This window comes from Heterocephalus glaber, unplaced genomic scaffold, assembly GCF_053883595.1.
Source record: "Heterocephalus glaber isolate CG9 unplaced genomic scaffold, H.glaber_assembly_v1.0 deba00001760, whole genome shotgun sequence".
Lineage (NCBI taxonomy): Eukaryota > Metazoa > Chordata > Mammalia > Rodentia > Bathyergidae > Heterocephalus > Heterocephalus glaber.
Genome location: NW_028258457.1, coordinates 8,281,953 through 8,307,288, shown reverse-complemented (window position 1 = coordinate 8,307,288; position 25,336 = coordinate 8,281,953). Strand labels below are relative to the sequence as shown.

The 25,336-nt window shown below is 51.5% G+C and overlaps 1 protein-coding gene and 1 non-coding gene across 12 annotated transcripts in view; both read left to right on the top strand.

Annotated features, from left to right (window-relative positions):
- Ilf3 (interleukin enhancer binding factor 3) overlaps positions 1 to 21,556 on the top strand; it is a 29,669-nt gene extending 8,113 nt beyond the window's left edge. The window contains exons 2-22 of one of the 11 annotated variants that reach the window (XM_087201604.1): positions 3,467 to 3,553; positions 4,549 to 4,644; positions 4,963 to 5,001; positions 5,460 to 5,689; positions 5,796 to 5,973; positions 9,724 to 9,871; positions 11,053 to 11,144; positions 11,531 to 11,626; positions 12,289 to 12,400; positions 12,829 to 12,926; positions 13,484 to 13,595; positions 13,679 to 13,789; positions 14,284 to 14,483; positions 14,813 to 14,980; positions 15,237 to 15,362; positions 15,450 to 15,626; positions 15,739 to 15,892; positions 15,985 to 16,038; positions 19,100 to 19,462; positions 20,273 to 20,401; positions 20,894 to 21,556. In XM_087201604.1, coding sequence (XP_087057730.1) covers positions 4,642 to 4,644; positions 4,963 to 5,001; positions 5,460 to 5,689; positions 5,796 to 5,973; positions 9,724 to 9,871; positions 11,053 to 11,144; positions 11,531 to 11,626; positions 12,289 to 12,400; positions 12,829 to 12,926; positions 13,484 to 13,595; positions 13,679 to 13,789; positions 14,284 to 14,483; positions 14,813 to 14,980; positions 15,237 to 15,362; positions 15,450 to 15,626; positions 15,739 to 15,892; positions 15,985 to 16,038; positions 19,100 to 19,462; positions 20,273 to 20,401; positions 20,894 to 21,030 — 2,727 coding nt within the window. In that variant the 5' untranslated portion in view covers positions 3,467 to 3,553; positions 4,549 to 4,641 and the 3' untranslated portion in view covers positions 21,031 to 21,556. Of the gene's footprint in view, positions 1 to 3,466; positions 3,554 to 4,548; positions 4,645 to 4,836; positions 5,002 to 5,444; positions 5,690 to 5,795; positions 5,974 to 9,723; positions 9,872 to 11,052; positions 11,145 to 11,530; positions 11,627 to 12,288; positions 12,401 to 12,828; positions 12,927 to 13,483; positions 13,596 to 13,678; positions 13,790 to 14,283; positions 14,484 to 14,812; positions 14,981 to 15,224; positions 15,363 to 15,449; positions 15,627 to 15,738; positions 15,893 to 15,984; positions 16,039 to 16,462; positions 17,799 to 19,099; positions 19,463 to 20,272; positions 20,402 to 20,893 lie in introns of those variants that run through there. The other 10 variants (XM_021244794.2, XM_021244797.2, XM_021244795.2 and 7 more) reach the window with 10 other exon arrangements.
- On the top strand, positions 6,132 to 6,234 carry LOC147821210 (U6 spliceosomal RNA). The gene has a single exon (XR_015447578.1). It is a non-coding gene; the product is annotated as a U6 spliceosomal RNA (small nuclear RNA).
- Positions 21,557 to 25,336: the final 3,780 nt, after the last annotated feature.

Sequence of the window (25,336 nt, the reverse complement as noted above, 5' to 3'; positions counted from 1 at the left end):
GTTTTGTTGCTCTGCAAAGGAAGAACAGTTCCGGTTTTTAAACATTGGTTTTTAGTCTTCCAGAATCTGGAGGCATTGCCATCATGGCCTGGTCTAGAGGAGACCTTGGGGATGAAAGGGCCACAGGCAGGTGGGGTGTGATGGCCCAAGCCAACCAGTCAGAGCCCCGTGGGTCAGCTCTAGGTCCCCTGCTGGGCCTGTGTGCTGGAGCCTAGGATGGAGTAAGGCTGCAGCTGGTGCCCAGGCACTCACAGACCTCACTTTCAGTGGTGCGGGCAGCAGACACGAACCAGGGACAGGATTATTGTATGAAGACAGTTGTCCTGGTATGTGCTGTCCTGGAGTGACTTAGGGTGGGAGGATTGTTGACCTGGTGAATACTATCTTATTCCCATGGGTGGAAAGATGGCTTCCCTTGGTGTGTCAGATGGAATTTAGAGGTCTTTAACAATTTTCAGAGTAGAGCGTACTAAGTTCTGTTATCTTTACAAACTCATGGGTTTATATTATGAAAATATTCAGAAATATCACATCAGTTTACAGTAAGCACCTGCCTGGACACACAATCTAGGTTATGCCATTGGCATTTGGTGCCGTTCATCTCTCAGTCAATTTAGATACCATTTGCTCTTAAAGACAGGGTCTCTCCATGTAGCCCAGGCTGCCCTCAAACTCTTTGATTGTACTGCCTCTGCTTTCCAAGTTACAAATGTGTGCGACCACACCTGGCAGTCACTTTAATTTTTTTTTTTTCAGTCACTTTAATTTTTGTGATGCATTTGAAGTTAAGTAGCTGAAAGTTAGTCTTCCTCTGCATGTTAAGTAAAGTTCAGTATTTATTTAGTTTTTTCTTTTGAAATAAAGCACAGAGTGTAAGTGTGCTTATCAGGGAATTTTGACTGCTATATGTACTCAAGCCCCGTGACCTAAAAACCCAAGGTGAGGGCCAGGGATTTAGCTCAGTGGTTCCTCCGTCTGCTCCACAAGTGCAAGGACCTAAGTTCAATCCCGAGTAACAACAACAACAAAAAAACCCAAGGTGAGCCTGCCCTTCCCAGATGAGCCCTGCCACCATCTCCATTGGAATTGGAATCCACCATTTGGAATTTTTCCAACATTCATTGGTTTCGACATCCTAGACCTTCATTATAGGCAGAAGCACTACTCCTTCTGGATCTTAGTTGTCCTACACAGAGGCAGTGGAGCCCTTGCTTTAGGTGGCACTTCTACCTTCTCTGGGAGCTTGCACTCGACCACATCCAGCATTTCTGTGCCTTCTGACACTGCAGCGTGGCCCTGGCCCACCTGGTACATTTCCTGTGCCAGGCACCAGTCAACCCCTTCTTCAGGAAGCTCATTTTAGACATTTGGTCATAAGGCCCTTTAATAAGAAGGTCTTTGCACCCTGGAGCCTTGTTGTAGAGGCTGTGTGTCTGGTCTTTGTAGTGGAGGCAGGCATTGAGACTGGAGTGTGAAGTTTGCTGGACTTGGTGGGAGGGATGGAGCTTCTCTTTTTTGCCCAGAGAACAGGGACCAGTCTGCCTTGTCTGTCACTGTCCTAGCCTCTGGCCCAGTGCCTGGCATGGGATATATGTATTTGCTAAATTCTTGAATGAATGAATGAATGGCAGCCATCATGCCAGATTGATGAGACTGCAGGATAGAAGGACTTGAAGTGTCCATCCACTACAACTGACTCCTTACCATGTACCTCAGACAAGGTTCCATGTACCTTGTCATAAAACAGGATGTGGTTATTTTTTTTAGTTTACCTGCCATGGCTGTTGGTAAGTGTATAACCTTACTGTGCATTAAAAACGAAATTGTCAAGTTGGGCGCAGTGTCACAAGCAAGCCCCTGGGCAACTTAGCAAAACTCTGTCTCAAACTAAAGTTAAAAAAAATGGGTTGAGGATGTAGCTTGATAGTGGAGTATCTGGAGTTCAGCCCCCCCATATTCCAGAAAACTGTCGTGGAAACTGGTCATGGGGCATGCATCTGTAATCCCAGCACTCAGGAGGCTGAGGCAAGAGGATCACCATGAGTTCTAGGCCAGCCTGGGCTACATAGTGAGTTCAGCCTGAACTACACAGTGAACAGAAAAGCTGTCGTGGAACTTTTCAGACATGTACAAATAGATTTCAATGTATTCGTCTCCCAGCTTCAACAACTGTTAGTGTTTTGGATTCTTATTTCATCCTTCTACCCCACCCCCATCCCCAGAATATTTTAGAGCAAATACCAGGCTTGTAGTTTCGGCCAGAACGTATCTTAAGTTTGCATCAGACACAACCACCACATCATTTATGTCTACCTGGACAGTAGCTCCTTAATTAGGGTACAGGTGAGGATGCACATTGCTCATTAGCCTCTAGAAGCCTTTTGGTACCATTTTGAGGGTTCTGAAATTTGTGTGGCATGCTTTAGGTAGATTAGGTCATTTAATTTGCACAGTCCTTTGGCAGAGGGTAGAGGGCTGTTTCCATTTTGCAGGTGTAGGAAGGAAAGTCCATGGAAACTGTTGAAGACCACACAGCTTGTGGCTGAGCATGCACTAGGTGACTATGCTGGTGGTGGCTCAGCTCTCCAAGGTTACATCTGCCTGGTAACTTTTTAGAAAGTTACTGGGTTTTTTTCCACAGAAGCCTTTTTGGGCCCTGTCTCAAGGCACTGAGCTCCTGCCTCTCTTTTTCTTTTTTTGTTTCTTTTTTATTTTTGGGTATCAGGGATCGAACTTAGGACCTTGTGCTTGCAAGGCAGGCATGGTGTCACTGAGCTCATCCCTGGCTCTTGCCTCTCTTTTCTTTCTCCAGGCACCAAGGGGTTTTTTTTGGTGGTCTTGTTTTTATTCTGTTTTTGCAGTTTTTATTCTTTTTTTTGAACACAGGTCCCTTACACTGAGCTACATCCTCAGTCAGCACTTGACTTATTTACTTGTAAGAGTTGAGATAAGGGGCCGGGGATTTAGCTCAGTGGCACCCCACCTGCCTTGAAAGTGCAAGGTCCTGAGTTCAATCCCCAGTACCAAAAAAAAGGAGTTGAGACAGGTTCTAAGTTTTTGCAGGTGAGACTGGAATTTGTGATCCTCCTGCCTCAGCCTCCTAAGTGCTCGGATTACAAATGTGCATCATTGTGCCCTGCTCAAACACCAAAATTTTCAGGAACATTTCTGCCTATAGCATTTTTGGGACATTTGTTGATATTTTTTGTTTTGTTTTAACCTTTCCAACATTCCTGTTGTCTTGAACCGCTGGTGGTACATGCATGACTGTCCCCGTGGGAGGCTTGAGTGGACTTGTCCCATGCTTGTACCACCAGTGGTTCAGAGCTGCCTGACAGTGAGACATATGAATTACAGCCCCGTTGTGAATGTGTTAAGCCTTTAAAGATGAAATCAACCAGGTGAAGCTGCTAGGGGATATTTCCCAACACTTTTCAAATCTTAAATTTTTTTCTTCTTTGGCCAGGCATGGTGACACATGCCTGTAACCCCAGCACGTGGGAGGCTGAGGCAGAAGGATCACTGCAAGTTCGAAGCCAGCCTGGATTACACAGTGAGTTCAAGGCCAGCCTGAACTTCATAGCAAGACGCTGTCCTCCCCCACCCCCAAATTAATCCTCTTTGGAGTGGAATGGATTCTTCAGTCTTGACAGGATTATTCCCAAATTGCAAAAATTCTCCATATTTTTCTCTCCTTGTGAATCTTGGCTGCCACAGTCAGAAAGTGCAAGGACATTGATAGTTTTTTCTTACATCTGTAGTGGAAACCTTAGCAGCAGAGAGTAACTGCCCCAGGTCTGTCAAATGCATAATTTTTGATGGTTTTTAAATTTGTTTATTTTTGGGGGGTGGGGGAGACAAGTTTTGCTCTGTAGTTCAGGCTGGCCTTGAACTCACTAGCCCGGGCTGGCCTCAAACTCATGATGATGGTCCTGCCTCAGCCTCCTGAGTGCTGGGATGACAGGCATGTGCCACCACACCTGGGGTTTTTTGTTGTTGTTGTTCTGTTTTGTTTTTTGGTGCTGAGGATTGGATTTAGTGCCTAATACATAATACTAAGTACTGTATGGTTTTAAATGCAAGCTATACTTGTCATTCTGTTTTATATTTACAGAAATTGGTAGGCTACCCAGACATGGTGTAAGTCCAGTATTTGTGAGACTGAGGCAGGAGAATGGCAAGTTTCAGGCCAGTCTGTGCTTTGCAGTAAGACCCTGTTTAAAAAACAAACCAAAAAAATAGGGCTGTTGATTTAGCTCAGTGGTTCCGCTGCCTGCCTTGCAAGTGCAAGGTCCTGAGTTCGATCCCTGGTACCCAAAAAAACAGGGAAAAAAGGAGAAAAGGAAGAAGAAAGTAAAAACCAGCTGAGTGTGGTCATGAAGTCAGAGGTGGCATCTAGAAAGCACTGTTTCCATTTTAATAGAATTTATAATTAGGGCTGTTCAGTGCCTCGTGTATCCTGCTGTGTCGACTGGCCCCTTGGTAAGGATGCTAAAATGAACCTGTGTATAAAATACTTGGAACTAAAAAGATTTTCTGGTCTTGTAGATAGTTGAAGTATTGGTAACAACAAGGAAATCTGTCACAGTTTGAAAAGCTAAGCAAAAGTTTGATTTCCAGACACTACAGAGAAAAGTGAAAATGGTAAGTTGTTTTCTTTGATCACAGATAACTATTTCTTCATTAACGTACAAAGATGTTTATAGCAGTTCCCCAAAGCATTTGATTCTGTGATCATTTTCTATTGGAGTTTGTGAATTATAAAGTAATGTGTATCTTAGTAATTGGAATGCAGTAGTCCCTCCTTATCCGTGTTTTCGCTTCCCGCGGTTTCAGTTACTTGCGGTCCACCGCAGTCTGGAAATATTAAGTGGAAATTCCAGAAATAAGCAATTGATAAATTGTAAATTGCGCCCGATCCCCATGCCTGCGTCATTCACCTCACTTCATCTCATCACGTAGGCATTGTACCATCACCACTTCACCACGAGAGGAAGAAGGGTGAGTACCTGCACTAAGATATTTTGAGAGACCACATCCACGTGGACTTTATTCAGACACTGTTATAATTGCTTTGTTACTAGTAATTCTTAACTTCATACTTGCCTCATTTAGATTAAACTACATACATGTGTATGTTGATGAAAGGCATAGTAGATTCTGGGTTCAGCACTGTCTGCGGTTTCAGGCATCCGCTGGGGTCTTGGAGTGTATCCCTGCGCATAAGGGGGGACTACTGTGGTGTAGCGATAGCTGAGATGCCCCGTCCCTCACCTGCCTGGAGGAAAGAACAGTTGGCTTGTCTAGTTTCTCAGCCCTTCCTTCAGTTGTGTTCATGTAGTCTTACTTCACATGAAGGATAGAGAGAATAATTTAATTTGGGCTGAGCATCCTAAGTAATGAGGAGTGGGTTGCCTGGTGTCTTGGCCTCATTTTTAGCTTAGTTTTCACGTTTCCAGCGTCCAATGCGGATTTTTGTGAATGATGATCGCCACGTGATGGCAAAGCATTCTTCGGTGTATCCAACACAAGAGGAACTGGAGGCAGTGCAGAACATGGTATCCCACACCGAGAGGGCTCTCAAAGCTGTGTCTGACTGGATCGACGAGCAAGAAAAAGGCAACAGCGAGCAGGCCGAGTCTGACAACATGGATGTGCCCGCGGATGATGAGAGCAAAGAAGGGGCCGGGTAGGTTCGCAGCATTATGCTCAGCATCAGTTTCCTAAGAAGCGCCGCCTAGCTGGCTTCTGGGTACACCAACTCCCTACTGAGCCAGCCTGTGTGTGTCCTGCAGGGAACAGAAGGCAGAACACATGACCAGGACCCTGCGGGGCGTGATGCGGGTTGGCCTGGTGGCAAAGGGCCTTCTGCTGAAGGGGGACTTGGATCTAGAGCTGGTGCTGCTATGTAAGGAGAAGCCCACAACTGCCCTCCTGGACAAGGTGGCTGACAACCTGGCCATCCAGCTTGCTGTGAGTGGACTGGGCAGTGGTGGGGATGGGAGTGGGGGAGAGAAATTGTGGAGGACGTGAGGCAGAGGAAGAAGGGACCAGCGTGTGTCTGTGTACCAAGAAGCAGGCTCCCCCTTGAATCTGCTGTGGGGATACCTTTCAATAAGCGATAAGCAAGCGCTCGCTTCGGCAGCATACACTAAAACTGGAACGGTACAGAGAAGATTAGCATGGCCCCTGAGCAAGGAGGACACGCAGATTTGTTCATTGTTTTGTTGTTGTTATTGTGGGGATTGAACTTGGGACCTTGTGTTTGTGAGGCAGGTGGCGGAACCACTGAGCTAAATCTCCTGCCCAGCCGTTCGTATTTTTGCCTCCTCTTTTTCCTAATCTTGACTGGCAGGAAAACTGAGGCTCTGATTTAAAAAAAAAAATGATGTGATACCGTAAACCCACTGATGGTCTGGGGAAGTCACCCAGACATATCAACAGCTGTGAGGACCCCATGCCTGCCATGTAGCAGGCCACACAAGACCAAGGACAGTTGAGTTGGGAATGTTAGTCTGGATCCTAAAGATGAATGGATGGTGTGAGAATTAACTCTTCCTCCTGTGCCAGACCCAGATATACATAGAACTCTTGCTTCTTCCCTCCCTCCCTGGGATTGAACCCAGGGCTTTCACACTGAGCTATGTTTGCAGCTCCCAGTTTTTTTTGTTTTGTTTTTTAGTTTGAGACGGGTCTCACTGAGTTGCTTGGGCTGATCTCAAACTTGGGATCCTCTTTCTTCAGCCTCCCAAGAGTGGTGGGATTACAGGCATGTGCCAGCACACCCAGCTCACACCATTTTCTCAAAAACCCAGTTACTTGTTCCATTATAAAAGTACTGTGTAATGGACTGTGACATTTATGGAGCACTTAACTGGTGGAGGCCCAGCCCTCCCCTGAGTATGCAGGCAGGAGGCCTGAGGCCTGGAGCTAGACAGCTGAACAGTTGGTTCCAGCCTTTGGCTGAGAGGCCAGAAGGAGTGGTAGGGCCTAACTGCACCACTGATGTGTGCTGTGCCATTGCAGATTGATCACTGGGCTTAGCTACAAAAGAGGAAATTTAAAATGATCTTAGGCCAGAGATTTAGCTCAGTGGTTCTGCCGCCTGCCTCCCAAGCACAAGGTCCCGAGTTTGATGCCTGGTACCAAAAACAAAACAAAACAAAACAAAAAAACCGCTTCCCTGTCTTTACAGGGAATGGGGAAAAAATAAGAACCAAGATACATCATGTACAGGTACAAGTACCCAATGATAAATGTAAAGTATTGTATACCTAAAATGTACCAATAAAAGAATTTAAGAGAAAAATAAAATAAAATGATCTTAAATCTTGTTCCATTGAAAAGAAAAATGTTCTCATATAAACATGTATCCTGTCATATGGGGCTGAGCATTTGTGGTTCAGGACAGAGAGCCATGCAGTATGTTAGACACTACTAAGCAACTGAAGATGATGACCTAAAATGTCTTTTAGTAGTGACTTTCAAATTTTATCCTTATCTATAAAAAGAGTCTCAAGTGCAGCAAATCGATGTAAATACTTGAAGAGTCATTCCTTTTTTTTCTTCAGCACGGGATCAAATCCAGTGCCTCTCACATGCTAATCACAAGCAGCACCACTGAGCTACACCCCCAGCCTAGGAATCATTCCATAAACATGGAAGGAGTGGGCAGGGGCTGAGGTGTTGCTCTTCGGTTGGGAGTGTGCTGGACATGGGCTTAGCAAATGCTGAGGGCCGGGGTTCCATTTCTAATTTTAAAAAACAACGGGAAAAGCAGGGCAAAGTGTGTCATCCCAAAAAGCTGAGGCATGAGCCGAGCATGGTGGTGCATGTTTGTGATTCCAGCACCTGGAGGCTGAGGCAGGAGGGTCTCTGTAAATTTGAGGTCAGTCTAGGCTACATGGTGAATTGAAGGCCAGCCTGAACTGCATAGTGCGACCCTGTTTCAAAACCAACACAACAAGAAAGCTGAGGCAGAAGGACTGCAGATTTCTACTTGTTCTGGGCAGTTTAGTGAGACTTAGTCTAGATAGGTAAGAGATGAGATGGATGGATAGACAGGCAGGAAGGCTAGAGATGTGGCTTCCGGGTGCCATTCCTAGTACCACAGAATGAAAAAGAAATCACTTCAGTGGTTCTTGACAGCCTCCTCCCCATACACACATGTGGCATGTCTGCACACAAGGGGAGGTTGGACTGCTCCCCGCACCTAGGGGTTACAGGTGGGGTGCTGTTCACATTCTGTAGTGCACAGAGCAGCCCCTGAACCAAGAAAGTTGATTGTGTTGGTGTTGAAAAAAATCCTAATTTAGGGCTGGGGACTTAGCTCAGTGGCACTGTGCCTGCCTGGCAAGGACAAGGTCTGTCCTGAGTTCAATCGCTGGTACCAAAAAAATAAAAAAATCCTAATTTACCCAGGTGTGGTGGCGCATGCCTGTCATCCCAGCACTTAGGAGGTTGAGGCAGGAGGATCTCTGCAAGTTGGAGACCAACCTGGCCTATATAGTGAGTTCAAGGGCAGCCTGAACTACATAGCGAGACTCTGTCTCAAAAAACTAAAAAAAGAAAAATTCTAATTTTTATTTTCAGTGTTTGTTCTCTAGTACGTGATGATCATAGTACTGTTTCTTTTAAAAAAATAATAAAAGCTTGAGTTTGCTGCCAAAGTAGCACAAGGAAAAACAAAGTCACACATGTGAGCCTCTTTGCAGATTTGCAGCAGTAAACACCTTTCTGTGCATCGTAGGACACAAAGTATTTCCCTGTGGGTGTCTGGGACTATGTGCTTCCATGTGCTGTCTTCCGCTCAGTGCCCACTTGTAGTGCCCCGCACAGTCTGGTGGTGTGGGCATGTTGAGTCCATTGTACAAATCATCAGCCTCAGTCTTGATTGGACTGATTTATCCAAAGTTACTGTTTTTTTTTTTTTTTTTTTTTGGTACTAGGAATCGAACTCAGAATCTTGTGCTTGCGAGATCCAAAGTTACTATTAAGTGATAAAGGGAGGAATCACATGCTGGTTACCTTGTTGATTCTAAACAGTTTCTGTTTGATGAAGATGTTACTGTGTTGCTCTGCCTGGCCTCAAACTTCTGGACTGAAGCAATCCTCTTGATTCAGCCTTTCAGGTAGCTGGGGCTACTGCCTCTGAACCTGGCTTGAGTTGCAGGGTTTTTTTTTTTGTGGGGGGTGGTTTGGTCCTGGGGATTGAACTCGGGACCTTGTGCTTGAAAGGCAGGCAGTGCAACCACTGAGCTAAATCCTCAGCCCCATTTTTTTTTTAAAAGAAAAACAAAAAAAAACAGGGTCTCTAGGGCTGAGGATTTAGCTCAGTGGTGCTACCGCCTGCCTTGCAAGCACAATGTCCTGAGTTTGATCCCCATACTGAAATAAATAAATAAAAATTTAAAAAATAAAAACAAGGTCTCGCTGCACAGTTGAGGCTGGTTTTACACTCACTATGTAGCCCAGGCTGGCCTCGAACTTGAAGCAATCCTCCTGCATCAGCTTCCTGTGTGCTCAGTTGACAGGTGTGTGCCAGCATGCCCAGCTTCAGGCTCCCTTTTTTTTTTTGTATTTCAAACAAGGTCTCACTAAGTCACTAAGCTGCCCGAGCTGCACTCAAACTTGGAATCCTCCTGCCTCAGCCTCCTAGCTTACTCAAATAACTGTGTACCACTGTGCTGAGGAAGTGTTTTGAAGTTCGGTTTTCTTTTTCAGGCTGTAACAGAAGACAAGTACGAAATACTCCAGTCTGTGGATGATGCTGCAATTGTGATAAAAAATACAAAAGAGCCCCCGCTGTCTCTGACCATTCACCTAACATCCCCCGTTGTCAGAGAAGAGATGGAGAAGGTGCTAGCTGGAGGTAGGAGGCCGAGACAGGCCTGCAGGACTTTGAAACCAGGTGTTCCTTCTCTGTAAATGTGCTGTTCAGTTTTGGATTGCTTTGTGTAGGTGGCACAGGTGTAGATGTGTCCAACTTCACTATGTGAGAATGTCTCCCAGTGACCTTGAGCATTTGGGAGTTTGACCAAATGGCATTAAAAGTTTGAGTAGCACTTTCCGTGTGGGGAGTCGCACCATTTTGTTGTTCTGAATTCTAGAATAATCTCAAATGTAAGTGGTAAAACTTGTTTCCCTCAAGCCATTTTGATGATAGCCACATAGCTCTGCAGGAGTGTCGCGTTAGAGGCCAGTCTGCGTTGCAGCAGTGCCAAGGTGTCTCGATTTGTCCTCTGCCTCTGGCACTTTCGTATCCCGGCTGTCTAAGATGCCAAGGCCTGGTGCAGTGTTGGATGGCGTTTTCATCTGGTGTGTGCTTTTCCACCCGACTTGAATGCTAATGCTATGTCCACAGTTCATCTGCCCTGGCCCAATCACATCCCTGCCGGGCAGACGACTGAACAAGACACACTTGGCCCTGCTGCAGCACACACTGACAAGGTGCCCTGTACTGTTGCCAGTCACCTCTGGCTTTTCTGATACCGACGACCGAAGCTCTTCTAGTGTATCCACTTAGGGACGCTGGACCTTTGACCAACAGGACTCTCTCTGTCACGGGCTGGGGCTAGGGCAGTCCCACCTAGTGGGCGGAGGTGGTCCCCTTGCCGCAGATGCCTTGGGATGGCTGTTGTGGGAAGCAGAGAGGGAGTTCATTTCCACTCCCCCCACCTCTTTGTCTTGTTTTGTTTTTGCTATTGAAAATTCTGGACCAGCTCTTATATGGGGAGAAAGCAAGGGAATAGTCTTGTTAGAAGATAGGATCTGCCTATCTTTCCCCTTCCCCGTGGATTATTCCTTTTAGAATTACTTCCCATTTTTGATTTTGCTTTTTGGTTTTTTTGGAGGAGGCCTCCAATTTTTTCCAATTTCCTCTCAGGGCAGAGTTCATTGCATTCTAGCTTCTCCTTCCCTGCTCAAGGGTGGAGATGAATTCAGATTCTGGGAAACTCAGCTGCCCGTTAGGAAGCTGCCACATCCCCTTTCCACCTGACAGAAACCCCTTGGTCAAACTGTGCCTTGTCTTCTTATTCCATCCATGAATAGAAACGCTATCAGTCAACGACCCCCCGGACGTTCTGGACAGGCAGAAATGCCTTGCTGCCTTGGCGTCCCTCCGACACGCCAAGTGGTTCCAGGTTTGCATTTTGTTCTTCTCTTTGTCTTTCGGTAGCGAATTCCTAAGTTTAACTTGGCTAACTGATCATTAAGGTTCTGTACCGTTGATGAGAGCTGTGCTGATCTTAGCACCTGCCGCTGTGCAGCTGCTAATGGAGTGCACCCAAAACAATTTGAAACCTCAAGGAGGCTTGTGCCAGTCCAGTGCAGGTGGGCTGCTGCTGCTTTGTGTTAAGAGTAACAGCTTCAGTACACACAATTAAGTCATTTGTGGCTGCACGCTTGGTGGCAACATACACTTAGCGTTTACACTTGGCAAAGCAGCACCATGACTTTGTGTCATTCATGTTTGGTTTGTGTCTGTGGAGCTGCCTTCGTGAAAAGTACCTGTGCTTTCTTCCTCTAGGCCAGGGCCAACGGGCTGAAGTCCTGTGTCATTGTTATCCGGGTCCTGAGGGACCTGTGTACCCGTGTGCCCACCTGGGGTCCCCTCAGAGGATGGGTAAGGCACCTTGCGGACAGCTGGGGCAGCGGGGTTGTGTGTGCAGGGGTCTCCTCCACACCGTATGGGCAGGCTGGGCCCTTTGAGCTGTGGCTGTCCCATACCGCGGGGACTGCTTGTTTGCCAGTTGCTGCAGCCCTTGCTCTGGTGGGATAAGAGTGAGACAAGGACACCGTGGGGAGGATGATGTGACCCACTGAGGAAATGTGGGCAGATGCTCTTGTACAGTCAGCAAGCTAGGGCTTGGCCGGTTCTCAACAATTTCCTGTCTCCTTACTGTCCACATTTAAGATCAGTTTGGTATCCTTAAATGTTTCATTTGAAATAGAAGTACCTACCTCATCTATATCCTCAGCATGGCCTCTTGGCCCACACAGCCTCAAAGATTTCGTGTCTGGTTCTCTGAAGAAAAACCTGTTCAAACTTATCTGTAGCTACTGGTAGAGAACTTGCCTTGCCTGTGTGCGGCCCTGGCCTCAATCCCCAAGAGCACGGCAAAAGGGAGAAGTGGCCTCCTCATGCCCCAGATGTCACCTTCAGCTTTGATGTTACTACAAGGCCGTGATTCCTGTGCCCTACCCCTCTCCCCCAGTGACAGCACCTTACCACATGGGCCATCCTCCTGCCACAGCCAGTCACTCACTATCTGTCTTGCCTTCCAGCCCCTGGAGCTCCTGTGTGAGAAGTCCATCGGCACAGCCAACAGGCCGATGGGCGCTGGCGAGGCCCTGCGGAGAGTGCTGGAGTGCCTGGCGTCCGGCATCGTGATGCCAGGTTGGGGCCTTGTGCTTTGCCAGTGGCAGGGAAACAGGGAAAGGACAGGGATCAGGCCCATGGCCCCCTCCTCGCTGGTCCACTGACTGGGTTAGGGCAGCAGCAGCTCCGTATCCCCTAGGGCGAAGCATGTGACTACCCTCTTGCACCATCATATCCAGCCCTGTGCCGGGTCCCCAGCCGAGATTCGGAGGGCGGATCCGGCTGCAGTGGTGACCCACTCCCACGTGACTTTCTTGCTCTGAGACACAAGTGGATTATTTCTGTCAAGGGCTGGACGCTGAGTGGGTCACCGAGCTCGGCGTGTTTTCCAGAGCTGGGTGTGGATGGGGCGCGGGGGGTAATGCACCTGGTTCCCTCAGCCAGCACAACTCTACTGAGATGCTAAAGATAATCCTCTGCATATCTTCCTTGTTTCCTGCCTTCAGATGGTTCTGGCATTTATGACCCTTGTGAAAAAGAAGCCACTGATGCTATTGGGCATCTAGACAGACAGCAACGGGAAGATATCACACAGAGTGCGCAGGTATAGTCGTCGCCATTGCCAACGTGAGCCCGTACCCAGTCTGCACTCACTGGCTCCAGTCCCATGACTGGGTATTCTCAGGGCAGCCCCTGGATCATAGGCTCAGGTCGGGGACTGAAGGCGAAGGCACGGTGTGATACAAGGCGTCCCAATCTGGGCTTCTTTCCCCTGGTGCCATGTGTGGTTGTCGTCTGGCCCTCGCTTGCCCAAGTGCCACATTCGCACACCAAGAGCAGCAGGGCAACTTTTGCTGTGCAGCCTGCTCTGGGGGTCCTTCCCCGCAGGCCACCACCTGGCTCCATGTGGCAACCAGTCCCCAGGTTGGGGCCTCCTGTATACCTCTCGAGGGGGGTGATCACAGGCTGGCCCTCCCCCACAGCAAGGCTGGGCCCGAGCGCTCAGGCCCTGCCCTAGCTGTTGGGGGACCCCTTGCTGATGTAGGGGAAACCATTAGCAGCTCCCCAGCTCCTGCCCTGAACCAGAAGGCATTAGTGAGCGCACATACTGTGGCCATGGGTGCAGGCAACCGAGTCAGACTCCCTTTTCCCCTTCTCCAGCATGCACTGCGGCTCGCTGCCTTTGGCCAGCTCCACAAAGTCCTGGGCATGGACCCCCTGCCTTCCAAGATGCCCAAGAAACCAAAGAACGAGAATCCAGTGGACTACATCGGTAAGTGCCCAGGCACTGGGCAGCTGGGCTCTGCAGTGTGGACAGCTGCATGTCTCAGTCATGTCCACCTGGTCTCCTTTCAGTTCAAATCCCTCCCAGCACCACCTATGCCATTACCCCCATGAAACGCCCAATGGAGGAGGACGGTGAAGAAAAGTCCCCCAGCAAGAAGAAGAAGAAGATTCAAAAGAAAGGTAATACGCCTTGCTAGCAGTGCTGCTCTTGATCTCATCTGCTCCAGTAAAGCCTTGCCCTAAGTGGTGATCACAAGGCCTGGTTGTGCTTTTTCTCCAGTACAAATATTCAAGTCCTGCTGGGCATGGTGGGGCATCCTGTAATCTTAGCACTCAGGAGCCTGAGGCAGCAGTAGGATGGCCTTGATTTCAGGGTCAGCCTGGGCTACACAGTGTGAGCCTGTCTCAAAAAACTTAAAAAAAAAAAAAAATTCAAACTTAAAAGTGAGTACAGGGGCCAAGGCACTGCGCCTGCCTTTCAAGCACAAGGCCTTGAGTTCTATCCCTGGTACCAAAAAAAAGAAAAAAAGTGAGTACATAGATGTGGGCATGGAACAGCAGGGGAGATGTGTATACCACCTGCATCAGACAGCAGAGTCACAGCGTTGCTCGGGCTGTGGGTGGCCAAGGCCTGTGGAACCTCAGCCCAAGCCATCTTGGTGCTCTCTTCTCAGAGGAGAAGGCTGAGCCTCCCCAGGCCATGAATGCACTGATGCGTTTGAACCAGCTGAAGCCGGGGCTGCAGTATAAGCTGGTCTCCCAGACAGGCCCTGTGCACGCCCCCATCTTCACCATGTCTGTGGAAGTGGATGGCAGCTCATTTGAGGCCTCAGGGCCCTCCAAGAAGACCGCCAAGCTGCACGTGGCTGTTAAGGTGAGTGCAGCCTGGATGCTGGCTTCCTGGTGGCAAAACCACTTGTTGAGCACCTTCAACCCTGAGGACAGCGTGCATCTCTGGGAGGGTGCAAAGCACTGGAATGGTTAGGTTTTCAAGCATTTCCAGGTCATACAGGGCAGAGAAAGAGTTGAGGGTTCTTAAGTGTGGCTGCTGCCCAGTGCTTTCTGGGGAACTAAAAGAAGACATCCAGCCACGTGGCTGAGCTTCCCCCTCCATGCATCCAGTCCAGGGTACCCAGATGGCCCTGCATGGCTGAGCCATGCCGCGCCCTTCCTCATGGCCTTCCTGTGTCTGTGGCCCTACAGGTGTTACAGGACATGGGCTTGCCGACAGGTGCTGAAGGCAGGGATTCCAGCAAGGGGGAGGACTCTGCTGAGGAAACGGAGGCAAAGCCTGCTGTGGCGGTCCCGCCCCCCGTGGTAGAAGCTGTGTCGACCCCCAGCGCCACCTTCTCCTCGGATGCCACCACTGAGGTGAGCGCATGGTGGGCACTGGAAGTGAGCACCGCGCCAGGCACCTAGCCTCGGGTCCTTCCTCTGTGTTCCTGCGAGCCAGAGAGAAGTGCAGGGGGAGGTGGCCACTGCTCACAGTGGTGCAGGCTCCCAAGGGAGCTGGCAGGGACACAGGCAGGACTGGCAGGAGCCTGGAGTTGTGGCTGAAGCCCTGTCTGAAAGCCTGTAGCTGAGTTTGTTGCTTTTCTTTTGTGCTTTCCCTGAGAACGTAAAACAGCAGGGGCCGATCCTGACTAAGCATGGCAAGAACCCGGTTATGGAACTGAATGAGAAGAGGCGAGGCCTCAAGTACGAGCTCATCTCTGAGACCGGAGGCAGCCATGACAAGCGCTTCGTCATGGAGGTGAGCCTCTTGGCTGGAGAGGTACCAGGGTGGGGTTTTTCTCCCTGGGGGCACCGTGTCAGTGCCACACCCTTCTATTCCATCCAGGTCGAGGTTGACGGACAGAAGTTCCAAGGTGCTGGTTCAAACAAGAAAGTAGCAAAGGCATATGCTGCTCTTGCTGCACTTGAAAAGCTTTTCCCTGATGCCCCTCTTGCCCTCGATGCCAACAAAAAGAAGAGAGCACCAGTTCCTGTCCGAGGCGGACCAAAATTTGCTGCCAAGGTGAGCACTGGACCCTGACCTCAACCTTTCATTCCTCGGTGTGGTGGGACTTATTGGGGGGGTGCCCTGCAAGGGTGGACTGACCCTGCTGTCTGCTTTGCTCTCTCCTCAGCCCCACAACCCGGGCTTCGGGATGGGCGGCCCCATGCACAATGAGGCGCCCCCGCCCCCCAACCTCCGAGGGCGGGGGCGAGGTGGCAGCATCCGAGGGCGAGGCCGGGGCCGAGGATTTGGGGGCGCCAACCACGGAGGCTACATGAATTCTGGTGAGAGCCATCTCTCTATTATGTGGGACCCCAGAAAGGGCAGGGCTGGGCCAGGCTACATCTTACCCAGTAACCTGCCTGCTCTCTTCCAGGCGCCGGGTACGGAAGTTATGGGTACGGCGGCAGCTCTGCGACTGCAGGCTATAGTAAGTTGTATTTCTCTGTCTCCACGTGGGCGGAAGCAGCAGCTGGTGGGGGCCTGAGTTAGAGCAGGGCGCACGGCCTCCCTGAGGCTAAGGCGCTGCCCGCACCTTTTTGCAGTGATTAGGCCAGAAGGCCCTCGAGGCCTGTCCCACAGGCGTCCTGGACTCTCAGTGCGGACACACCCACTGTGTGCCTTCCAAGTCCTTAGAAGCCAGAATTTACATTTCTCTGCTTTGAGCGGTGTGGAGCAGCAATCTCACGAATGCGCCTTTCCTGCCAGTGCACCGCTCTTGTCTTGAGAAGGAGCCTTCATTGGGGGCCACAGGAGCAGAGAAATCTAAAACATGAATTTCAAATGTGGCGCTCTGTGCCCTTTTTCAAAAGAATTCTAATTTCTTCTCTCTGCTCTGTCTCCCCCTTTTGTAGGTGACTTTTTCACAGACTGCTACGGCTATCATGATTTTGGGTCTTCCTAGAGCGTCTAAAAGTATTGCACACAAAATCAACTTTTTACTCCAATTTCCTCCAACTCCAAAACCCAAAGTGTCCGTGCTGTGTCCCTGTGCTTCACTGGGTTTCTCAACCGTGGCTTTCCACCGCAGCTTGTCTGAAACTCTTAGCCTGCAGAATTTAAGACAATGGCAGTTTTTATCGTGATTTGCCTTTGAACTTGGGTCATATTGAAGTTCACACTAAGTGGAAAACAATTTTCTCAGAGAATGTATTTTTGTGCAGACTTGCACAGAATTCTAGAGCCAGCGTTGTTCAGCATCAAGGCAAAAGCCCACCTTTGCTTTTTATGGAAAGCATTACTTTATTTAAAGAGACAGTTAATGACGCATTTTAATCTACCTTTGTCTTAATTTACAGCAGGTTTTGTATGAATTTTTAACCTTTTAACAAACTCCCAAATCTGGTTGATGCCTTTGACAGTGATGAAAATTTCACCACATCTGAATCCAGAGCAACTGACTTTCTTTTTAATTAAACGAGCATGTAAAATGTTGGGAATGGGGGGAATTTGTACACTGCGCTGAGATATCTCCTCCCGCCTTTGTAATACTCTGGTGGGTTCTTGTTTGGGATGCGGTATTTTGTGGCTGGTTTAGCTAGAGAGTGAACTCTCAAAGGTATCAAAACTGTGCTTCCATTACCTGTGTGAGAAACAGACAGGCTTTAAAGGGTAGAAAACAAGAAATTTTGCAAGTCAGGATCACAGCTGCAAGTGCATGGAATCTGGATTTTTTTAAGTGGGGCTTTAAAAATACTCAAGTAGAAAGAGCCTGGCCCACCCTCAGGTTTGAGAGAGAAGAGGTGGCGTGGGCTTTGGCAGGCAGGGCCAGGCTGCTGAGCTCAGGCCACAGGCTCCAGCGGCCTTGATGCCTCTCCTCGCTTGCCTGCAAGGGCACCAGACCTGGTGGCTCCTCGCTGAGCCCGTCTGTTTGCAGGGCCCTTGGATGCTGGGGTTCAGCTTCTGCTCAGCACTCATTTTCACAGCAAAGCCTGCAACTGTGTTGACTTGCAAGATTTTGTGTTTATTCAGGCAAAAACTGGTCAAAAAACGGTTACTGTATGATTTGTTCCCCAAGGTTTGAAACATTCAGTGAAACTTCTTAAAACTGATTGCATGATGTATTTTTTTTTTAGAAAGTTATTGTTTGAGAATAATGTCTTTTTATACCAGGAAATAGTTATCCTGAATGACGTTGAAAACTTCTCCTCCTCTTTATTTTTTTTTAATCAATACATGTTAAAGTAACAAGCCCGCCGTACTTGCGTCTTCATTCATTCCTGGCTTCAGGCGGGGCAGATGGGGCGCTCAGTGCAGGACACTGGGGAAGGGCTAGGGGTGGGGTTCTCAGGGAGGGGTCCACAGGGTCTGCACTGAGCCTCGCATGTTTGCTTCCCTGCATCTCAGTGTTGTGGCTTGGGGGGGTCGCTGCCTGAAGAAAACAGACGCCTGATTGCAGACCAGTCCTGCGGACGAGTGCCTGTGCCCTTAACACCTGACACACCAGCATGAGGGACTGTGCCGTCTCCGGGGATGGGAGGCATGTGGGGCTCCCCAGTCACCCCACCCAGAAGCCTTTGGGCCCTTGGTGCTCTGTCTGGGAAGCGAGCACAGGCTGTCATCCTGCCCACCCTGGGCTCCGAGGGGCAGGTCCTCTCCTGACCATGGGCCCAGCCCCACCTGCTGTGGGAGCCCGGGCGCTCCATGCCGGGTGCCGCAGACTGGCTGGACTGGTGGGCTGTTCACAGCCTGCCTTCAGCCTAGCCTGCCCTCCTGACTCTGTAGGGTGTCCTGTTGTTCCACTGGGAACTCTGGTGGGACGGAGTGTTGACAAACCTAGCGACCGGAAGCTGTGCCCTCGGTGTAGCATTCTGGGCCTCAGGACCAGCTCGTCTGTCCTGTAGCTCAGGCTGGCCTGTGCTCCACAGCTGCTGTGCTGGGGACGAGAAAGGGCTTAGGTGCCCAGCTCTGCCCTGCCTGAGCCGTGGGTTTCTGCACAGGCAGACAGGGAGCCTCCCCCATCATTGGTCTGAGTCTTGCCTTGCTCTTCAGGAATGAGGTCGGACCCCTTGGGCGGCCTTCAGGAATGCTGCAGGGCTCTAGGGCTGCACCACAGGGGATCTGGCATGGACCAAGCCTGTGCCTGTCCAGCCCATTTCCAGCACAGAGGGAGGAGGTGGGGGTGGCTTGCTGCTTCTCAGGGGCTTTGCTTTCCTGTCACCGTTGGGGACATCTGGGTAGCCGTCAGTCCTGAATGTCATCCGCACTCGGAGCCCATCTCATTGTAATGTTGACATCTGCTGCAAAAGCTGCTGTCGCGCCACTGCTTGGCAAAGATCCCTTGTTGTCATCAGCTGATGGGTGAGTGGAGCTGAAGGCTGGGCCGGCCCGAGCCGGGTGGCCTTCTCCAGCAGAGCCCGCTCTCCTCCTGTCCCCCACTGCCTCTGGCAGCGGGCTTGCAGGTCAGCCTTCAGGGCCCACGGCTGCCACCCTCCTTCCCCACCCCCTTCCCCTTCCTCGTCCTCCGCCTGACCCGCTGCCTCCCTGTCTAGGTCAGTTCTACAGCAACGGAGGGCATTCTGGGAATGCTGGTGGTGGCGGCGGCGGGGGCGGTGGTGGCTCTTCCGGCTATGGCTCCTACTACCAAGGGGACAACTACAACTCACCGGTACCCCCAAAACACACTGGGAAGAAGCCGCCACATGGGGCCCAGCAGAAGCCATCTTACGGCTCAGGCTACCAGTCCCACCAGGGTCAGCAGCAGTCCTACAACCAGAGCCAGTACGGCAACTATGGCCCACCACAGGGCAAGCAGAAGGGCTACAACCACGGGCAAGGCAACTACTCCTACTCAAACTCGTACAGCTCGCCGGGAGGCGGGGGCGGCTCAGACTACAGCTACGAGAGCAAATTCAGTGAGTTGGCCTCTGGCGCCTAGGCCTCTGGCATGGGGCCTAGAAGAGGACTGGCTGTGTGGCTGTGGGTGGCATTGGGAGGATCCAGAGCCAGGACCCCAGTCCAGGTCTTTGGCAAACTCCTTTCCCTCGGCTTCTGCATAGATGGCTGTAGCTGTGGCCTCAGTCCTGTCCTGACGTTCTGGCTGGGCCTGGCTGGAGACTAGACTACGAGGCACCTTCCTGGGACTGCCCTAGAGGCAGTGCGGCCTCCAGCCCCTGGAAAGAGCCAAACCCTTGTCTCTGCCCTGTGCCCCCAGGCTGCACAGGCCTTGGCTGCGCTGGGGCCTTGCTGGCAGCGCAGCGTAGGTGTGTTCTCATGAAGGAAGAGCAAGCTCAGTAAGGCTGGGGATTTGAAGGAGGCTGTGCTGTGTCATGCCTGAGTAGGCCAGGAAGCACTGTGCCTGGTGACAGTGGGACGCTGTCATAGCTCTCGAGAGACCCTGAAGAGGACCTGAAACTCTTAGCCCGTAGAATTTAGGACAGTGGCAGTTTTTATTGTGATTTGCCTTTGAACTTGGTCATATTGACATTCACACTTGAGTTGGAGGGGAAGGTAGTGGCGGTGTGTGAGAGAGCTGAGTGTCCCAGCTTGGTGACCAGCCTGACCTAGAGCAGGTTGACCTTGCATGGCTCTGGGTTGCCCCTGGCACCACTTTCTGGGGCTGATATGTGCCAAGTTTAAGCAGACAGCCATCTGTAGAGTCGGGCTGGGCCGCGTCCAGGGGCGCCCTTGCAGGCCCCCTAATCACACTGTCTTCTCTCCCCCAGACTACAGTGGTAGTGGAGGCCGAAGCGGTGGGAACAGCTACGGCTCAGGCGGGTCATCCTACAACCCAGGGTCCCACGGGGGCTACGGCGGAGGTTCTGGGGGCGGCTCCTCATACCAAGGCAAACAAGGTGGGCCTGGGCAGCACGTGGCACAGCCGGGGGGCCCAGAGGTGCTGTGATGGGGACGTCACGTGGCAGGAGCAGAGCACCATGTGGTGGGGTCACAGTGACAGATCCCTGTGCAAACCAGGTCTGGGGCCATACCAGCTCTTGGGCTTTTCGTTTACAGAAACCAGAGACCAGAAGTTGCCAGACTCAAAAGTGTTGGCTCCTTCAGGTGCCAGTGACAATGAGGGCCATACTGAGTTGTGATGTCGGGTGCAAACTGATGCAGTAGCACGCTCAGGGATCCTGCTTCTGTGACTGGGCAGGTCACCACTTCTGTCACCATCCCAGAAGTCAGGATCGTTCCTCATGTCTCAGGCTGTTGGTGACAGCCAGACCTGAGGACAAGCAGGGGACTTGGCAGAGCGAATCAGAAGCCTGTGGGGCTGCCCTCCTGGGGAGCCATGGTGGCAGGTGGGCCCCCTTCCCCTCCTCTAACCCACCTCTCTCTCGTAGGAGGCTACTCTTCACAGTCGAACTACAACTCCCCGGGCTCTGGCCAGAACTACAGCGGCCCTCCCGGCTCCTACCAGTCCTCACAGGGTGGGTATAGCAGGAACGCAGACCACAGCATGAACTACCAGTACAGATAAAGCCCTGCGTGGGCTGTGGCCTCCGCCTCCTGCACTTCCGCCCGCCCGCCAGAAGATTCAGTTCGACACATCACAGTTACCACGTCAGCCAGCCGGCCCTCCAGGCGCCCCACCCGTCCACGTTGCTGTGTTGTGAGGTGCAGCGGCCCCGGGCCGTGCTGTGACCCCTGTTTAGCCGTGTTTGGGACTCCGTGTCTTCAATGGTTTGTTAGTTGCCATTACAGCCTCGTCTGGGTAGAGTTTGAGTTCTTTACCGTTCAGTATCCCTCTGTCTATTTACACTTGGTGTTAACGTTGACTCGTTTGTCTTGAAATAGTCATGGAAGGGATACGTCATCTGTTAATGCTTTTGTGAAGTGAGTTAAATGAGCTTTCTGTATTTTAATGCTTTAGTGTTTCAGTTTTATAAGTGAAGATTTTATTTTAAAAACCAGTGGGAAAGAGTGGGGATTTTTGTACGTCTGGGTCATTCAGGCAGTATATCTGAGTTCAGCTGAATGTAGACAAATAAAGAAAAAGTAAAGTGCGTGCGCCTCAGGCCTGCGTGTCTGACCTTCCAGCCGGGCTGTTCCTGCCCTCAGAAAGTGAGGTGAGGATGGCAGAATGGCCCCTGGTCACCAGAGAGGGGCTACCTCCCGACATCTTTTCCTGCCAGGGCGGCTCCACCTAGGCATCTTGGCACCAGCTCCTAGGGGTGTCAGGGAGGTCCGAAGTGGCCCTCACTGGCCTTTGGGGTGGGATCCAAAACTGCAGCTCCACCTCATTTCGCCTCCAGGAGTTCTGGTGTCATTTGTCATTTGTAGTGTAATCTCACATTGTGAGATTGTGAGCCACTGCTCTGGTGGCAGGCCTAGCTCACTTGGAATAGTGCAGAGGAGAGCCTGGTGATGTAAGCCCAGACCTGGTCCAGCTGTGCAGGGAGGGCTGGCAGCGCTGTCGCCCGCAGGACACCACAGCCCGAGCCTCGAAGAGCCTCAGGTGGAGAGGTTGGGCTCTTTCCATCTCCGGGTACCTGGACTGAGTAGCAGACTTCCTGGAGCTGAGATTCCACCTCCCGGGGCAGCGCTGCAGTGTTGGGGACCAGAGCGTGCTCCTGGCTTCTGAAGGGTAGAGGCCCAGGCGGCTGCCCGATGTGCAGCATGAAGAACAGCGCCTCACTGCAGGAACTTTGTGGCAAAGCGTGGAGGAAACAGCTGAACCTTGGGCTGCACTGGCCTAGCCCAGCGAAAGGAGCAGTGGTGGCGGCATCACTCTGCTGGCATCTGTCTGGGAAGAGCCTGTGTGTCCTTGGCGCACACTGCCCCAGCTACCCCAACCTCCGAGACCTGGGCAGCTGCTGCTCTGCACCCTAGGCGCTCTTGGCCTCCCCACTGTGGTGACCTTGTGTGTCGGGAGAGGCAGGGACCGTGTACGAAGAACTCCTCTGCTACCACGGGGCAGGTGAAGACGCCTTGCTGAGGGAAGAGCTTGCACTGAAGCTCCGGAGGATGATGCGCTCCGCTACTGGGGAGAGGTGGGAAGAAGAGGTGGCCTACAGTGACGACGTTTGGGTGGCCGGTGGGTGCCACAGGACCCCCTCCAAGGCACAGTCATGGAGGGATGGGTCCCAACTCTGATTTTGATGAACTGAATTTTTTTTTTTTGATGATGATGATGATCTGCAATTTCATGAGTCTGTGATGAATTGTGATGAGTCTGGTCCACCTGTGGATACTTGGAGGGCCAGGACAAGAAGAGACTGGTACTGTGTTGGAAGCAAGAGGACACCAGAGTGGGTAGCCTGTGTCACTCGTGCACAGGGAAGAATGAGAAATGTCTACATGACTCCCTGGCCAAGCGCTGCCCAGCAGCTGTCGTCCGCACCAGCTTTCCCTTAAAACAGCATTCCTGAGTCACCCTCACGTTCAACCAACTGCAGCCCCAACCTGAGGGCTCCCACCCACCCGGTCTTCCAGGCATCGAAGAGCTGGGGAGTATGGCATCCTTGGCATCCTGAGCTGGTTTGGGGACCTCACTGGTGCTGAGGGTCCTGCATTGTCCCAGCCCTCTGGACCTGCCAGGCCAGCAAGCTGGGGAGCTTTTCTGCCTCTACCAGGAGCAGCTGGCAAGAGTGGGTTTGCAGTGGAGGCTCCTTGGCCAAGGTCAGGGTGGTTTAGGTAGATGGTGTCCTGTGCCTGGAGTCACCGCAGAGGCCCCAGGAGGGGCCTGGGAAGAGCTCCAGGGTGGGGCTGCACTCACCACAGAAGGCACAGGATGGATGCCTGGGAGCAGAGGAGGGGGAGAGAAGACCAGCGGTCTCTAGCTGAGGTGATGTTAGGGACGGGGAGCAAATGATGTGTATGTGACATGACAGAGGGCACAGGGTTTCCAACTCCCTGGTTAAGCAGTGCCCGTGGGACCCTGATGGACTTCCGGGCCAGGGGTCCCGGACCCGACCTGGGAGTCCTCGCCCAGTGGCCTGATGAGCCTCTGCTGTGGCTGGGGAGTGGCATTTCCTCTACAGTGCTGACCCTTGTGCCACTGGCAGGACCTGGCCCTCAGAAGTCACCCGGGCCTGACTGCAGCCAGTGTCGGGCTCCACGTTCACTTGCACTTCACTTGCGCCTGAGACCTCTGGACACGGCAACAACGCAGCAGGCCTTAGGCTCAGATGCTTCCTCTAACCCATCCCATAATAAACACTTATGTGTGTGTCTCATTGAGTCACCGTGTGTGTATTCAGTGGCGCTTAGGTGTCTGGTCCTGTGCTGGGAATATAGCAGTAAACATGGTACCTGCTGGAAGAGGGGTGTCCCAGCATCCGTCCACCCGAGCGGGACAGGATGGTGGGGCGGGTGAGGGAAGGGTGTGCATGGCCCGGAGAACAGCTCGCTGGCAGGTGCACACAGGTTTCCAGGAGCTGTGGTGAGGTGGGTGAGGATTTCTTTTTTCCTGTGGTGCTGGGGATTGAGGATTCAGAGCTGGCCAGACCAGGGCTGCAGGGCAGAGGAGTGCGTGACCCAGGCGAGAAGGGAAGCGGGGTTGGCAATCCTGGAGTCCCCAGTCCAGTCACGCACAGGCAGACCTATATCCAAGCCGCGTTCGTGGAGACTTCCTCAGGTTCGGTCTCTAAACACCCCTCCAAACCTCTAGCTAGTCCCAAATCCCAAGGCCTCCTGGTGCGGTGCTCGCTGCCTCTTTCTGCCCAGTAAACAGCTAGCTCCCCAGGATGCACCGCCCTGCGGACTCAAGCCGACTTTGTCACTGACCGACCATTAAACTCATTGGGACACTTGAAGGTCCCGCCTGGTAAGGCGTATCCTGAGCGGAGAGCACGCAATTCCTAGCAGGGTTCTCCCGCAAGCCACGCCTCCCACACGGCAAGCCCCCGGGTGCGCAGAGGGCGCTTGTAATAGGACGTTTCTGCAGGCTCCACCCTCAGACTTTCGCGTCCTGGGTCTCCAAGTAACGTATGTGGCGCTGTCCGTTGTCCTGAACCCGTGCTTTCCTCGCCCCTTCCAAGTACAGGCTCAGGGCGCCCCCAGCTCTCGCATCTGAATCACACTAACTCGGATGATGCCACTGAGCCTCTGATTCGCCCTCTCCACCGTTTCATTTACCTCTCGGTGACAGATAGAGCTCATTTCCCTCCTCCCTCTAAAAACTGTCCATCCTCCCATAAGCGAAACAGCCCCGCGGATGCAGGGACCTCGAGGCCCTCCTGACCTCTCGTGTTCACCGCTCACCTCTATGCGGTCATCTCTTTCCTCTAGCCTCAACCCCTCCAGCCACACTGCCCTCCTCGTTGCACTGCATTCTGCTTAACAGACATCTCGCAATGCCTCCTCCCTGGTCTACCTGCCGCCGTCTGTCTCTTTTACTCCTCGAGGGCATGGCTTTTGTTTGTTCATTCAGGGGGCATTCATGTTTGTTCACTGTATGTTCCTAAGCGTGTTTGGCTTTTTTGTTTTTTTGTGTGTGTGTTTTTTTTTTTGAGACAGTCACCCTATGTACCCCAGGCTGGTCTCCAACTTGTGATCCTCCTGCCTCAGCCTCTCAGGTGTTGGAATTACAGCTGTACACAAGTATCCCCAGAAACCTGTGCAAATTCACGATGATTCTCAGCCTCATTTTTTTTTCAGCACTGGAGATTGAATCATAACTTTGGGAGACAGGGTCTCTATGAAACCCAGGATCGCCTCAGACTCTTGATCCTGCTAGTATTGCAGATGTGTACCCCCACAGCAGTTAATCAGCAAAAGTGTAGTGGCCACGTGCCTGGTATATAATAGAGAACCAATCAACTGTAACTGTTACCATTCTTCCT